This window comes from Salvelinus alpinus, chromosome 3 (genome assembly GCF_045679555.1).
Source record: "Salvelinus alpinus chromosome 3, SLU_Salpinus.1, whole genome shotgun sequence".
Lineage (NCBI taxonomy): Eukaryota > Metazoa > Chordata > Actinopteri > Salmoniformes > Salmonidae > Salvelinus > Salvelinus alpinus.
In genome coordinates this window covers 39,598,459-39,614,552 of record NC_092088.1, presented here as the reverse complement: position 1 = coordinate 39,614,552, position 16,094 = coordinate 39,598,459, and the positions used below count along the sequence as shown (strand labels likewise).

Below are 16,094 nucleotides of genomic sequence, written 5' to 3'. Positions count from 1 at the left end.
CGCTTTTCCCCTTACTGTGCATTACATCTTTAAACCAATCATTGTTAATAGGTGTTAATTTGAGATGTAACCAGACCTGTGGTCAAATACTATCATTTCAAATACTTCAGCTGTGTTTGATTGAGCTTGCTTTGTGAAATGGAACCGATAGAAAAATTGCCAAAGTGCAAAACCTGCCTACTTGGCACTCCATGCAGACTAAAGCAAATCCTTAAAGTATTTGAAAGAGTACAACTAGTATTTGAACTCATGTCTGTGCTGGTCACAGTTGGCTGCTGAGGTCAAGGAGTGTCCTAATACAGACCGGAAACAAAGCACAATGTACCTGTCACCCCACAGGTAAGTGTTATTTATTTTAGCTTGAGAGGAAGCTTTTTCATCTATTACAAACTTTATGACTTCAAATAGAATTTGCACTTTTTCAGATGCTTTAAGCGTTTGCCTCAGACTGCCTGGAGTGCCAGGTGGGCGACGTTTGCATTTCTGAATGTTTTATTGGTACCATTTCAACAAGCAAGCTAAATCAAGCACAGCTAAAGTTTTTGAAATTATAATATTTGAACACCTGTCTTGTCCTGTGTGGTGTAAACTTCCCAACATTGTCACATGTTTCTGTTTGGTTCTGTACCTATGATAGATGACATGAGCTGTAATTCCACCCCATATTAAAGGTGATGCTCAGCTCAGGACAGGTACCATGCAATATGATGATGGAGGGGAGCCCTATTGTCTACACAGAGCTGTTTGGGAGTTGTGTTTTTGAAAGGCGTTAACCTCTGTTCTATTCTGTCTTTAAAGAGGAACTATATTTAGGCAAATATCTTCATAGTAGCCCACTAAACTCAGTAATCCCTCTGTCATTAAGAGAAGTGGGAAGACAGGATGTTAGGAAAAAATGTAGATGGGGAGAAAGTGGATAACAAGAGAGAAGACACGATCAGACATATAAAAAAAGTTATGAAAAATAATTAGGGGAGGTCGGCTAGGCAGAGAGTGGTGATGGATAGAGAGGTGGAGGGAGAAGACATGGTTGCTAATTCGAGAAGTATTTATTTATTCCGTGGGAAAGAGGTATTTTATTCTACCCAATTGTTCAAGTAGAAAGGACAAGATAAAAAAGGGCCCTTCCGATGGATGTTCCGCTAAATCAATTATCCCATCCACTCAACACTTCAAAAGATGATTTGAACCAAAGCTTACTCGATCTATCAACTCAGTAATTCTTAATCGACAATAGACAGACTCCCCGATCCCACTCACATTTCAGTCACTGAATGTTTTAAGAATCCCCGAGCATTGCTTCTCAATGTATTTGAAATGTATTCATTGTTGACATTTTCATACCAAAAAAGTGGTAGTGTCAGTGTTACAGCGTCACATTATTCTGTGTAGTTGAAAGGTACTGTAACAGCCTGTTCTCTTTTCAGTACATCCTGTCTGTCGACAGAGCCAACCTCAACAAAGAACTGTTGTCAGGTAGGAGAATGAAAATCCTTCTTCCCATAACGCCTGAGGGGTATACTTCTATTGAAGAAAGATCTACTCTGGGTTTTCTAAAGCTAGCCAGCTTCAGTTAGATTTACATTCCAGTTTAGGTGTCATTCACACTACAACAGTGGCTATTGCTTGTTCGCCTGCCGCTAACTCTAGCAGGCTTGGAACTGCGCCTGGATGTCGCACATACCTAGTCGAACGCCAGACTCTTCATTGAGGCAATGCTGAAACATCAATCTATGGGCGAGTCAGTGCCACATTTGTAATTTGTGCCGAAATCAAAATGAAAGAAAAGTTAGCTTCCAAATTCAGCAGGCTATGGTTTTAAATAGGCTTGTTGAAGTGCGTCTTTATTGTATTACTTATTGTTAACGCCGTCTTTGTGCTTATGAATGCACAAGCACCTTTTTTCCCCACTCCTATCGATAAAATAATGATATTAAGTTATTCACAAGTTTTATGTGCGTGAAGTTTCAAATGCATTATGTCATTACTAAATGTGTAATGTGAAATATATTTTAACATTATAATTTTTTAACACACAACAAAACATGTGATTAATAAAATATTTTATCAGTCATCGTCTTCAAATGAAGGGGATGATGACGCAATCTTTGCGAGACGGAGGAATCTGATTTCATTGGTCTAAGTTAGCATGTTGGTGCTGAAGGATTCGTTGCCATAGAAATTTACCTGGCTAAAAGGTGAGCCATTTTCGTGGTACCGGTTATCCAGAGTTGAACTCAGAGTTAACCGAAAGTTACCTCGCTAACTAAGTATAGGGCTCTGGAGAGCACATCAGATTCTCAATATTGTATGTGCTTATTGAAATGCAGTATGCTTATCCACTCATCTTGAATGGCAAATAGGTTAATCTTGTATTATCTACCTGATGTCAATCTGCCATTTCTACAATAAAATAATATGGATTATTAAGATGATATGAATAGTTTCTCTCGCCTGATTACCGACAACAATGAGATGGCCTATAGGGAGGAGGTCAGAGAACTGGCAGTGTGGTGCCAGGACAACAACCTCTCCCTCAATGTGAGCAAGACAAAGGAGCTGAGAGTGGAATACAGGAAAAGGCGGGCCAAACAGTCCCCCATTAACATCGACGGGGCTGTAGTGGAGCGGGTCGAGAGTTTCAAGTTCCTTGGTGTCCACATCACCAACGAACTATCATGGTCCAAACATACCAAGACAGTCATGAAGAGGGCATGACAAAACCTTTTTTCCCCCTCAGGAGACTGAAAAGTTTTGGCATGGGGCCCCAGATCCTCAAAAGGTTCTACAGCTGCACCATCGAAAGCATCCTGACCGGTGGCATCACCGCCTGGTATGGCAACTGATCGTAAAGCACTACAGAGGGTAGTGCGTACGGCCCAGTACATCACTGAGGCCAAGCTTCCTGCCATCCAGGACCTATATAATAGGCGGTGTCAGAGGAAAACCCCAGTCACCCAATTTTTAGACTGTTTTCTCTGCTACCACACGGTAACCGGAGCGCCAAGTCTAGGATCAAAAGGCTCCTCAACAGCTTCTACCCCCAATTCATAAAAACTGCTACCGGACAATTTACATTGACCCCCCCCACCTTCATGTACAGATGACCTCAACTAGCCTGTACCCCTGCACACTGACTCGGTACCGGTGCCCCCTATATATAGCCTCGTTATTGTTATTCTTATTGTGTTACTTTTTATTATTACTTTTTCATTTTAGTCTACTTGGTAAATAATTTATTCTTCTTGAACTGCACTGTTGGTTAAATAAGTAATCATTTCACGGTAAAGTATACACTTGTATTTGGCGCATGTGGCAAATAAAGTTTGATTTGATGTGCTTGTTAAAAGTACTGTCTTAAAACCATCTGTAAAGTTTAAGGTTAAATAGAGACGTGTCTCTTTCTTTCCACTTAACCACTGACATTAAAAAAATAATTTTAATACAATCTATAATATATAGATTTCCCCTGGGTTTAACATATTTTCATGGTTCTCATTAAAGTGCATGAAGACTTAGACGTTAAATGCTGTACAATTTAAATACTTTCCTCCAATCCCTCCTTTCCCCAAAAAACATGTAAATATTGGACTATAAATTGTGCCTTCCTGTGCTAAAATGTTTATTCTATTCTACTGAGCCATTTACTTTGTTTGTATTCTTATATTGGAATATTTCTTATTGGAATATTTCTTATTGTTGTTGCATTGTCGAGAACGAACATGCAAGTAAGAATTTAGTTCAAATCAAATTTTATTTGTCACATACACATGGTAACAGATGTTAATGCAAGTGTAGCGAAAGGCTTGTGCTTCTAGTTCCGACCATGCAGTAATATCTAACAAGTAATCTAACCTAACAATTTCACAACAACTACCTTATACACATACATTTTTCATTATTAAAGTGGCTAGAGATTAGACCGTATGTTGGCAGCAGCCACTCAATGTTAGTGATGGCTGTTTAACAGTCTGATGGCCTTGAGATAGAAGCTGTTTTTCAGTCTCTCGGTCCCCGCTTTGATGCACCTGTACTGACCTCGCCTTCTGGATGATAGCGGGGTGAACAGGCAGTGGCTCGGGTGGTTGTTGCCCTTGATGATCTTTTTGGCCTTTCTGTGACATCGGGTGGTGTAGGTGTCCTGGAGGGCAGGTAGTTTGCCCCCGGTGAAGCGTTGTGCAGACCTCACTACCCTCTGGAGAGCCTTACGGTTATGGGCGGAACGGTTGCCGTACCAGGCGGTGATACAGCCCGACAGGATGCTCTCGATTGTGCATCTGTAATTGTTTGTGAGTGATTTTGGTGACAAGCCAAATTTTTTCAGCCTCCTGAGGTTGAAGAGGCGCTGCTGCACCTTCTTCACCACGCTGTCTGTGTGGGTGGACCATTTCAGCTTGTCCGTGATGTGTACGCCGAGGAACTTAAAACTTTCCACCTTCTCCACTACTGTCCCGTCGATGTGGATAGGGGGCTGCTCCCTCTGCTGTTTCCTGAAGTCCACGATCATCTCCTTTGTTTTGTTGACGTTGAGTGTGAGGTTATTTTCCTGACACCACACTCCGAGGGCCCTCACCTCCTCCCTGTAGGCCGTCTCGTCGTTGTTGGTAATCAAGCCTATCACTGTAGTGTCGTCTGCAAACTTGATGATTGAGTTGGAGGCGTGCATGGCCACGCAGTCATGGGTGAAAAGGGAGTACAGGAGAGGGCTGAGAACGCACCCTTGTGGGGCCCCAGTGTTGAGGATCAGCGGGGTGGAGATGTTGTTACCTACCCTCACCACCTGAGGGGCGGCCCGTCAGGAAGTCCAGGACCCAGTTGCACAGGGCGGGGTCGAGACCCAGGGTTATTGACGAGTTTGGAGGGTACTATGGTGTTAAATGCTGAGCTGTAGTCGATGAATAGCATTCTTACATAGGTTTTCCTCTTGTCCAGATGGGTTAGGGCAGTGTGCAGTGTGATTGCGATTGCGTCGTCTGTGGACCTATTGGGGCGGTAAGCAAATTGGAGTCGGTCTAGGGTGTCAGGTAGGGTGGAGGTGATATGGGCCTTGACTAGTCTCTCAAAGACCTTCATAATGACGGAAGTTAGTGCTACGGGGCGGTAGTCATTTAGCTCAGTTACCTTCGCTTTCTTGGGAACAGGAACAATGGTGGCCCTCTTGAAGCATGTGGGAACAGCAGTCTGGGATAAGGATTGATTGAATATGTCCGTAAACACACCAGCCAGCTGGTCTGCGCATGCTCTGAGGACACGGCTGGGGATACCGTCTGGGCCGGCAGCCTTGCGAGGGTTAACATGTTTAAATGTTTTACTCATGTTGGCTGCAGTGAAGGAGAGTCCGCAGATTTTGGTAGCAGGCCGTGTCAGTGGCACTGTGTTGTCCTCAAAGCGAGCAAAGAAGTTGTTTAATTTGTCTGGGAGCAAGACATCGTCGTCCTCGATGGGGCTGGTTTTCCTTTTGTAGTCCGTGATTGACTGTAGACTCTGCCACATACCTCTCATGTCTGAGCCGTTGAATTGCGACTCTACTTTGTCTCTATACTGATGCTTAGCCTGGTTGATTGCCTTATGGAGGGAATAGCTACACTGTTTGTATTCGGTCATGTTTCCGGTCACCTTGCCCTGATTAAAAGCAGTGGTTTGCGCTTTCAGTTTTGCGCGAATGCTGCCATCAATCCACGGTGTTGGACGGTGCATACCATGTGTATCCTGTACATACAACCAATAAAACTTGAAATGTAAGGTATTTTTTGGGGCCTAAAAACATGTTAAATGAAGCTCCACAGCCTTGGGGTAGAGAAAATAGGTTAGTGAGAGCATGATTCGTCTGACTAATGAGACACATAGGGGTTTCTCTTATGGGTTTCTAATAGTCCATATCAGGGATGGGCAACTGGCAGCATCCCTCCTTTTGAAGGCCCTCTGATCAGTCTCGGTCTGAACTTACTGTTGCCAGTTGGAATAGTAGAATACACAAGGTGCAATTTAGAAATTTGGTTGTGAATCAGCAGTTTTTCTCTTGTTATGTCAGTCACTGATAGTCGGTCAATAAGCCCATGTCGGCGTACATTTTTTAGATAGCTGGTCGCTAAACTAATTTAGCAATCTAAACTTGTTATCGTAGTCGATGGCGGCCCCAGTAGATATTTTTGGTCAGTCTCACTCAAATATCATATTAAAAACTGCAAACATTTCTCTCCACACTATTGCAAAATGTGTAGAATTGCATGAAATTAACAAAAAATGGTCCCCCAACCCCCCTAAGAACAGCCCTTAGCCATAGTATATTGGCCATATACCACATCCCCTCGTGCCTTGTTGCTTAAATGTAGTCGATCCTTGCCCCCCCCTTTTTTGTAAGGTTTTGCCCAATGTTTACTGTGTCATGTAAGTCTTTTTTTGTAATGCGTTGTTCTGTAACTGCAGCGGCAGAGACGTATTCAACCACAAAGCTGAACTTCGCCCACAAACTACTCAACTGGAGCACTGAAACAGGGGCGATGACCTTTCTCAGGTAAATAGTTAGTAATCACACAGACGGACACACACACACACACACACACTCACACAGTCACTCACATTCTCTCTCTATATATATATCTCTCTCTCTCTTTATAAAGTGCTCTCTAAAGTTGCCTTGTTCTTGTTTTATTGTTTTTGGTTGGACTCTGTGTGTTCCTGCATTTAATTGCATGTGGCCTAGTGTGTGTCCAACACCATATGTGTCATAGGGTCATAATATACGTGTTTCTTTTAAGCCTCTATGCATTACTTTTTTATTGGTCTGTAATTGGGTGGCCTTGAGGTAATTGTGTCATACAATTTACAACCAAATTAGCAGTAAAACCTCCCTACCGCTGTGAGAATTAGCACTGTCACATAGTGAATTATTAATTTAGGGCTTATTCACAAACATTCTAGCTATTTAAAATGAATTATAAATGGACAACTTTATTGACATTGAAGTTTTTAAATTATCACATTTAATTCAATGATGTTGATGTTGTGTCTTAGGGCTGATGGTGCAAAGGAGGAGATCCTGGCAGACTTGATTGTGGGGTGTGATGGAGCATTCTCTGCCATTCGGAAACAGTTCCTCCGTCAGAGCCGTTTCAACTTCAGTCAGACCTACATCCCCCATGGGTACCTGGAGCTCACCATGCCCCCCATCAATGGAGAGGTTGGTCCTCTGATGCTCAGAACATGGCACAGGATCAGATCAGGGGCCATATTCAAAGACAGTCTTGGAGTAGCAGTGCTAGGATCAGTTTCGCCTTTTAGATAATAATGAATGAAATTATATGGACAGAGGGGACCTGATCCTCGATCAGAATTCCTACTCTAAGACATTTTTTGAATGCAGCCCATGTTTCAAATAGTTTTAAATGTTCTTTCAAATACTTAAGCTACGCTTCAATGAGCTTTCCTGGTGCAATGGAACCAATGCTATATTCCCATCCGCCACACCAGTCAGGCTCAATCAAACACGGCAAGTATTTGAAATAAAATACTATTTGAACCTAAATCTGAACTGATATGTTTTTATAGTTCATTGTATCAACAGGAAAAATTCTCTGCACACTACCAGTCAGATGAACATTTATTTTAATAACTTATCTTATCTGTCAGTCAACCTTCATCAGAGAATGTTCATTGTATCAGCATAGTATTGCATAGGGTATCAGGTGTCATCTCGTTTGTTGATCAACTTTTGGTCAATGCAATGCTACTGTGTCTGTTGTATATAATGTGTTTACCTTCTTTATACTGTTATAATGCCGTCATTTCTTTTACTTTGCTCCCAGTTTGCCATGAAGCCTAATTATCTGCACATATGGCCACGTAACACATTCATGATGATTGCTCTGCCCAACCTGGTGAGTATAAATAGAACACTGTGTTTGTTTACCCTCGTCTAATATCTATCCTCTCAGCTTCATTATCATGTGCTGAACTTGATAATAGAAGGTAAGTAAGTTTAAACATGTTGGAGAGGTGCTTTTGTGAAGTGAATACAGTATAAGAAGATCAATCAATCAATCAAGTTTATTTTATATAGCCCTTCGTACATCAGCTAATATCTCGAAGTGCTGTACAGAAACCCAGCCTAAAACCCCAAACAGCAAGCAATGCAGGTGTAGAAGCACGGTGGCTAGGAAAAACTCCCTAGAAAGGCCAAAACCTAGGAAGAAACCTAGAGAGGAACCAGGCTATGAGGGGTGGCCAGTCCTCTTCTGGCTGTGCCGGGTGGAGATTATAACAGAACTATGCCAAGATGTTCAAAATGTTCATAAGTGACAAGCATGGTCAAATAATAATCATGAATAATTTTCAGTTGGCTTTTCATAGCCGATCATTAAGAGTTGAAAACAGCAGGTCTGGGACAGGTGGCGGTTCCATAACCGCAGGCAGAACAGTTGAAGCTGGAATAGCAGCAAGGCCAGGTGGACTGGGGACAGCAAGGAGTCATCATGCCCGGTAGTCCTGACGTATGGTCCTAGGGCTCAGGTCCTCCGAGAGAGAGAAAGAAAGAGAGAAGGAGAGAATTAGAGAGAGCCAAGATTTTCAAAATGTTCATAAATGACAAGCATGGTCAAATAATAATCAGGAATAAAAGTCAGTTGGCTTTTCATAGCCGATCATTAAGAGTTGAAAGCAGCAGGTCTGGGACAGGTAGGGGTTCCATAACCGCAGGCAGAGCAGTTGAAACTGGAACAGCAGCAAGGCCAGGCGGACTGGGGACAGCAAGGAGTCATCATGCCCGGTAGTCCTGACGTATGGTCCTAGGGCTCAGGTCCTCCGAGAGAGAGAAAGAAAGAGAGAAGGAGAGAATTAGAGAGAGCCAAGATTTTCAAAATGTTCATAAATGACAAGCATGGTCAAATAATAATCAGGAATAAAAGTCAGTTGGCTTTTCATAGCCGATCATTAAGAGTTGAAAGCAGCAGGTCTGGGACAGGTAGGGGTTCCATAACCGCAGGCAGAGCAGTTGAAACTGGAACAGCAGCAAGGCCAGGTGGACTGGGGACAGCAAGGAGTCATCATGCCCGGTTTGCCGTGACGTATGGTCCTAGGGCTCAGGTTCTCAGAGAGAGAGAAAGAAAGAGAGAACGAGAGAATTAGAGAGAGCATACTTAAATTCACACAGGACACTGGATAAGACAGGAGAAGTACTCCAGGTATAACCAACTGACCCTAGCCCCCCGACACATAAACTACTGCAGCATAAATACTGGAGGCTGAGACAGGAGCGGTCAGGAGACACTGTGGCCCCATCCGAAGTTACCCCCGGACAGGGCCAAACAGGAAGGATATAACCCCACCCACTTTGCCAAAGCACAGCCCCCGCACCACTAGAGGGATATCTTCAACCACCAACTTACAATCCTGAGACAAGGCCGAGTATAGCCCACAAAGATCTCCACCACAGCACAAACCAAGGGGGGGCGCCAACCCAGATGGCTCTAAAGAGATATAGTGCTTTTTATTAGTCTTGCCCCATCGCTGCAACTCCCCTACGGACTCGGGAGAGGCGAAGGTCGAGAGCAATGCGTCTTCCCGAAACACGACCCTGCCAAGACACTGCTTCTTGACACACTGCTCGCTTAACCCAGAATCCAGCCGCACAGAAGTCGCTAGAGTGCGATGACACAAGGACACCCCGGCCGAACCTAACCCGGACGACGCTGGGCTAATTGTACGTCGCCTCGTGGGTCTCCCGGTTGCGGCCGGCTGCGACACAGCCCGGGATCGAACCCGGATCTGTAGTGACGCCTTAGACCGCTGCGCCACTCGGAAGGCCTCATGCGGCTTTTTATTTAACCCCCTTACAAACAGGCCCATTTTAACAACATTCTTGCCTGCATGTGCCGTGCGCATTATACCGTGCGCATGCCAGCATACCGGAGACGAGTGGTAATACTGGTGTGCAGATGTGGGTGGGCGTATATTTTAATAAATCCATTGAATATAAATCCATTATTTCATTTAAGCCTTTCAAAGTCCTAACATCACTGAGCCTCTCACCTTAAACAACCTTCTTTCCTGTATTTGATTTTTTTACTTGCCATTGTAGTGGTGCGCGCACTAAACAGTGGTACAGACGGTGCGTCACACACTACAAGATTCTTCACTTGGACATGAGGATTCTCGACACCACGCTGTCTCGAGGAAACAATGATGTGATTATGTGATTATATTTAACGTAGCTACAATGAGCTGTGGCTCAAAGCAGCCTCTTAAACGTTTTCAGTCAGACATTCACGCTTGCCATACAAGAGTTAAAATATAGCCAACATTTTGAATTGAATAACGTTGCTTGTGAACTTCAGAGCTGTAATGATTTAACACTATGTCTTTGGCTTTGGTTAAAGGCAAGTATGGCTCCTGCTCGAGATTCTACACATTCTGGGTGATGTGAAACAACGTCATCTCACTGGCTTCTTCCTGGCGAGCTCTCATTGGCTATTGCTGATAACCATTCTCAAAACTTATTGTTGCACATCTCACACTACAAGAGCATTGCAGATTTTGTGCAGATTTGGAGCATTGCAGACATGTTTGAAAATATCGGGACGTCTGCGACTGCTCAAAGATTAGCTCGCTAGCCCTCAGATTGCATCTCTGACCCGCTCACATTAAATGAGCGTCGGTGACGGCCGGGTACTCCGAGTAGGCAACGACATGGGAATTTTTTTCTACGATCTCAAAAGCTTGTCTGGGACAGCAAAATCGAGGCCAAAATCATTGTGTACACCCGGCTTTTGGCAGGTCCTAATAAACATTATAAGACTAATAAAATGTATTTTCAGAACAGTAGAATTGTATATTGTTAGTTTAATTATGTTACGTCCAAATGAATGGACGTAACACTATTTTGTTCATTAAACAGACAAGACACACCTACCCGATCGTAGTCAACACACATATATTTTGTGGTGAGAATATCATGAAATATAACAGAATAAAATAGAAATCATATTTTTTCCCACACAACTTGTGTCATGGAAATGTGTGGAAGCGCTGTGTCATGGAAATGTGTGGAAGCGCTGTGTCATGGAAATGTGTGGAACCGAGTCCAAGCCTCATCTCTTTCTAACCCACTCCTGTTTGTTAGGGAGCAGGTGTAGGGTCTTACATTGAGAGTGTCTTCGTCATGATTCCAAAAGAAAATAACAGCAATCCTATTTTCAAAAGCATGTGGATCTTGTGTTCATTTTTCACAACCTCTTTTGAGCCTGAGATTGTGAAAAATGAACACAAGATCCACATAAACTCCCACATAACTCCAAAGAGTTGCCTATATGCAATCAAGCAAAATAAGAGGCCTACACTTGATTTGGGCTACATTATGGAATGCTAAATGTTTCTGATCAGTGACAGATGAGCAAATGAATAGATGAGCTATACCACCTCCACTTATTTGACCAGCCGGAAACCAGTTAACCAAATAGCCTATGCAGACGGAGGTTCAGTGAATCAAAATCACATTGATTTGAGACAAGTCAGTGAAGTCACAGGCTTTTTTTTTTGTGGTCGGGAGTAGGCCTAGGCTACGAAGCGTTGTGAAGAGCAAAACTTGACAAGATGATCATGAGCAGCACTCACCTCAACTTAGCTAACATGTCCACAGCCTAATTCAAATCAAACCAGCATAGCCTAACCAATGTCCAAATGGGAATTGTGAAATCTGACATTCATTGATTTATCAAGACGAGTCCCCACGCTTGTTGCAAAGCAGCATGATGGCGCTGTCCCAATCAAAACAGTGCTGAAATGTTCATCTAGTTGACCAGGCTATTGCTTAAAATCTATTCCAATAATTGGATGACTTTGGTAGTTTCAGTAAGCTACAATTTAATTTGTGCCTTCAATTGCATTAGCCTACTCTATTCCAATATTTGAATCACTCAGTAATATTTATTCCCACAGTAATTCTTTATGGATCCAGTTGTGGTTAAGAAAACAGTGCATACTTAGTGGTGGGCTATGCAAAGAGATGGGAGAAGTGACATGCCTCGCAAAGTTTAGAACTGACAGGAGGATGGTTAACTGGCCTGCCTAGCAACCATCAAGAGTTTAAGAGTGTAGTGGTGCCAATGACGCCTTAGCATTCTGGCTCCATTTACCAAAATTATTACAAGGTCATTAGGCGGAGATACGGCTTTGATACCGGCAATACCTTTCAGATATAAGGAAAAGGACGAAAAAGTTAGCGGTATGGTGAAGTTGAATGGAAAATGCCCTAGTATGAAAGGGATAATATAGATCTAATGTAAAGGACAATATGGACTCATTAGAAAATGTCAAAATAGTGTAATTTAAACATTGCGGTTAAATGTCACCTGAGCTGCTATATTCGTTATACAGTATGTCACTTTAATTACATATTTATATGTCACATTGCAAAACTCGCTAATCACCTGCAGGAGGTCACAGTGTAAACAGGGATATTTGACCTTTGACCTCTGAACATAGTTCTCCTGGTCCAGATCTAGACATTCACTTTATCTAAAATAAACTTTTTAGCCACTAAACTTTTTCACCAACATCTTCACTTCTCAAATACCCTGGGTCCCACAGGTCGAGCCCTACTTTTTAACAGAGGTGAACGCTCCCACAAAATGTCAGCAAAGCATTTATAGCAGATAGGCAGTTATCCCACCTCTCAGCCTCCACCACTGCTACTATTAATACCATTATTAAAGTTCTGGCCTATTCAGCGAAAGTGGAACAGCTGTTCTGTTTGAGTGTGGCCAGGTTAATGCACCTAATTCAAGGGTACATTAGCACTGTCACTCAGTACAGCTCAAGGGTGCATTGGGAGGATGGTGAAAAATGCATTGCATTGCAAAACTGGCCAAGGTAGCGACACTCCTAGGCCTCCTAGGATAGGCTGGCCTGCTAACACACCCACCATCCCCATCTCGCTGCGCCACATCCATCAGTGCATGTCAAGCATCCATTTGTTAGGCTTACTGCGTTAATCTCCATACTGTTTGTTCTCAGGACAAGACTTTCACCTGCACACTCTTCATGCCGTTTGACGAGTTTGAAAATGTCACCACGGGCGACCAGGTCACTGAGTTCTTCCAGAAATACTTTCCCGACGCCATCCCACTAATAGGAGCGTAAGTGACTTCCCCTCCCCGTATCCCTCCATCTATCCTTCCTTCCATCCCTTTATCCCTCCGGCCCACTTACATTTTTTTATTGCATCAGGGCAGGTCAAACCCACATCCATCATCTCGAGGGTGAAGTTACTGACCCACCATTACATAGCCTGGAGAGCTGAGTTTTTTTATTGAGCTGAACAGCATGTTGCAGCTGAGGTGTGTAACTCATATAGGTCTTTTCAGGGTTGACTTGACTTGAAAGGCAGCAGGAGAAACAGCTTAATTGCTGTTTGGTTTTAGATCCCCCCCCCCCCACCCACTGTCTAAATCCACAGTTGAATGATGTAATTTCTTTTGAAATAAAGAATGTAACACCTACAATATAACACAACTAGCTGATGTGTTTGTTTATTAATCCTAGCTGCCCTCCTCTGCCAATGCAAGGCCCGGAGAGTATGACCATATTCTTCTCTCATTAGATACAATGGTTGAAAAGAGAGAATGGATAAGGTCCTGCTGTGTAGCTGTATAAGAAATCAGCATGTAGCATACACTATGCATATCAATGTCATAGCGGTCATTGTGTGTCTCTCTGCGACCCTCTTTCACAGGGATGCTCTTAAGAGGGATTATTTCCGTCTACCAGCCCAGGCCATGGTGTCCGTGAAGTGCTCTCCATATCACCTTAGTGATAAGTGTGTCCTTATGGGGGATGCAGCCCACGCTGTGGTGCCTTTCTATGGACAGGGGATGAACGCAGTAAGTCGAAGTATTTGTAGTATATACAGAGGGGAACAGCAAGAGGGGCAGGAGGATGGAAGATATGAGACCTGTGCGGTCCTGTGTGGCTCAGTTACGAGCATGGCGCTAGCAAGGTCATAGGGCCAAGGTCATAGGGCCAAGGTCATAGTTTCACTGTGTCTCTTCTTACATACAGTTCCTTCAGAAAGTAAAAACAGAAAGTATTCACACCCCTTTGCTTTTTTCAAAATGTTTGTGTTATAGCCTAAATTTAAAATTAATTTGCCTCCCGGGTGGCGCAGTGGTCTAAGGCACTGCATCGCAGTGCTAGCTGTGCCACCAGAGACTCTGGGTTCGAGCCCAGGCTCTATCGCAGCCGGCCGCGACCGGGAGGTCCATGGGGCGACGCACAATTGGCCTAGCGTCATCCGGGTTAGGGAGGGTTTGGCCGGTAGGGATATCCTTGTCTCATCGTGCACTAGCGACTCCTGTGGCGGGCTGGGCGCAGTGTGCGCTGACCAGGTCGCTAGGTGTACGGTGTTTCCTCCGACACATTGGTGTGGCTGGCTTCCGTGTTGGATGCGCGCTGTGTTAAGAAGCAGTGCGGCTTGGTTGGGTTGTGTTTCGGAGGACGCATGGCTCTCGACCTTCGTCTCTCCCGCGCCCGTACAGGAGTTGTAGCGATGAGACAAGACAGTAACTACTAACAATTGGATACCACGAAATTGGGGAGAAAAAGGGGGCTAAAAATGTTTTATAATTAAAAAAAATAATTAATTCAATTCTTTCTTTTTTGTCACTGGCTTACACACAATACCCCATAATGTCAAACTGGAAGTATGTTTTTATTTATCTATTAAAAATGAAAAGCTGAAATGTCTTGAGTCAATAAGTATTCAACTCCTTTGTTATGGCAACCCTAAATAAGTTCAGGAGTAAAAATCTGCTTAACAAGTCACATAATAAGTTGCACTCTGTGTGCAATAATATTGTTTAACATGATTTTTTAATGACTGCCTCATCTCTGTACCCCACACATGCAATTATCTGTAAGGTCCCTCAGCTGAGCAGTGAATTTCAAACCAATATTCAACCACATAAATTGCAAAGAAGGGAACCTATTGGTAGATGGGTAAAAAAGCAGACATTCAATGTCCCTTTGGGCATGGTGAAGTTATTAATGACACTTTGGATGGTGTATCAATACACCCAGTCACTATAAAGATACAGGCGTCCTTCCTGGCTCAGTTGCCGGAAAGGAAGGAAACCACTCAGGGATATATATGTAAATGAGATATGTCTGTATTTAATTTTCAATACTTTTGCAAAAAATTCTAAAAACATATGTTATTATGGGGTATTGTGTGTAGATGGGTGAGAAAAAGAATCGATTTTGAATTCAGGCTGTAACAGAATGAAATGTGGAAAAAGTCATGGATACTTTTTGAATGCACTGTACATACACTATAAATGTATTGCACTCACTGTACTGTAAGTTCCTCTGGATAAAAGTCTCTGTTAAGTGGTATAAGTAAGTAGCCTTGCTTGAGCCTTGGCTTGTGCGAGGCGGAACGGCTGATAGGAGCATGGGGTGCCTGTTTCTGTAGCGAGTACACCCCCTGGACAGGACACACATTATTATTCTTATTATAAAATATGACACCTTGATTTAATGTCATTTCCAAAATATTGTTGATTCAATGTCATTTGAAACAAATAGTTAACTAAGCTTATTTCCAGGGCTTTGAAGACTGCCTTGTTTTCAACGAAATCATGGACCAGCTCAACGAAGACTTCAGTGAGTGAACACACTGCACATTACAGACGGCACAGCAAATGTACTTTGACAGCCAGAGGACCAAAGCATTCAAATCCATTTCCCCTGACGTCAAAGTACTTCTACAACAACCAGCTAAATGAGTGTGTTTTGTTGGTGGAGCTGAATATACATGTTTCATTTCATGTACCTGCGTGTGTCTGTGGATGTTGGGAAAATATATAATCTACTTTATATATTCTATTCTATTCATTCTGGTTCTTACAGGTGCTGTTCTATCTGAGTACACTAGAGTCCGAGTCCCAGACGACCATGCCATCGCAGACCTGGCCATGTACAACTACGTCGAAGTAATTGAGTACCCATTTAGCTTAGTACAAGATCCATTACCAGGGTCTTATTCATCAGGGCATGCAACGGAAAACGTTTTCAAACATTTTGCAACAGAAACGGAAATGATC

The 16,094-nt window shown here is 43.1% G+C and overlaps 1 protein-coding gene across 4 annotated transcripts in view; it reads left to right on the top strand.

Annotated features, from left to right (window-relative positions):
• LOC139570695 (kynurenine 3-monooxygenase-like) overlaps positions 1-16,094 on the top strand; it is a 41,035-nt gene that overhangs the window by 14,412 nt on the left and 10,529 nt on the right. For 2 of the 4 annotated variants that reach the window (XM_071392815.1, XM_071392813.1), the window contains 8 exons: positions 1,428-1,476; positions 6,427-6,514; positions 7,015-7,180; positions 7,806-7,877; positions 13,009-13,130; positions 13,727-13,874; positions 15,597-15,654; positions 15,901-15,983. In XM_071392815.1, the coding sequence (XP_071248916.1) occupies positions 1,428-1,476; positions 6,427-6,514; positions 7,015-7,180; positions 7,806-7,877; positions 13,009-13,130; positions 13,727-13,874; positions 15,597-15,654; positions 15,901-15,983 (786 nt within the window). The remainder of the gene's footprint in view (positions 1-1,427; positions 1,477-6,426; positions 6,515-7,014; positions 7,181-7,805; positions 7,878-13,008; positions 13,131-13,726; positions 13,875-15,596; positions 15,655-15,900; positions 15,984-16,094) is intronic. The other 2 variants (XM_071392816.1, XM_071392814.1) reach the window with 1 other exon arrangement.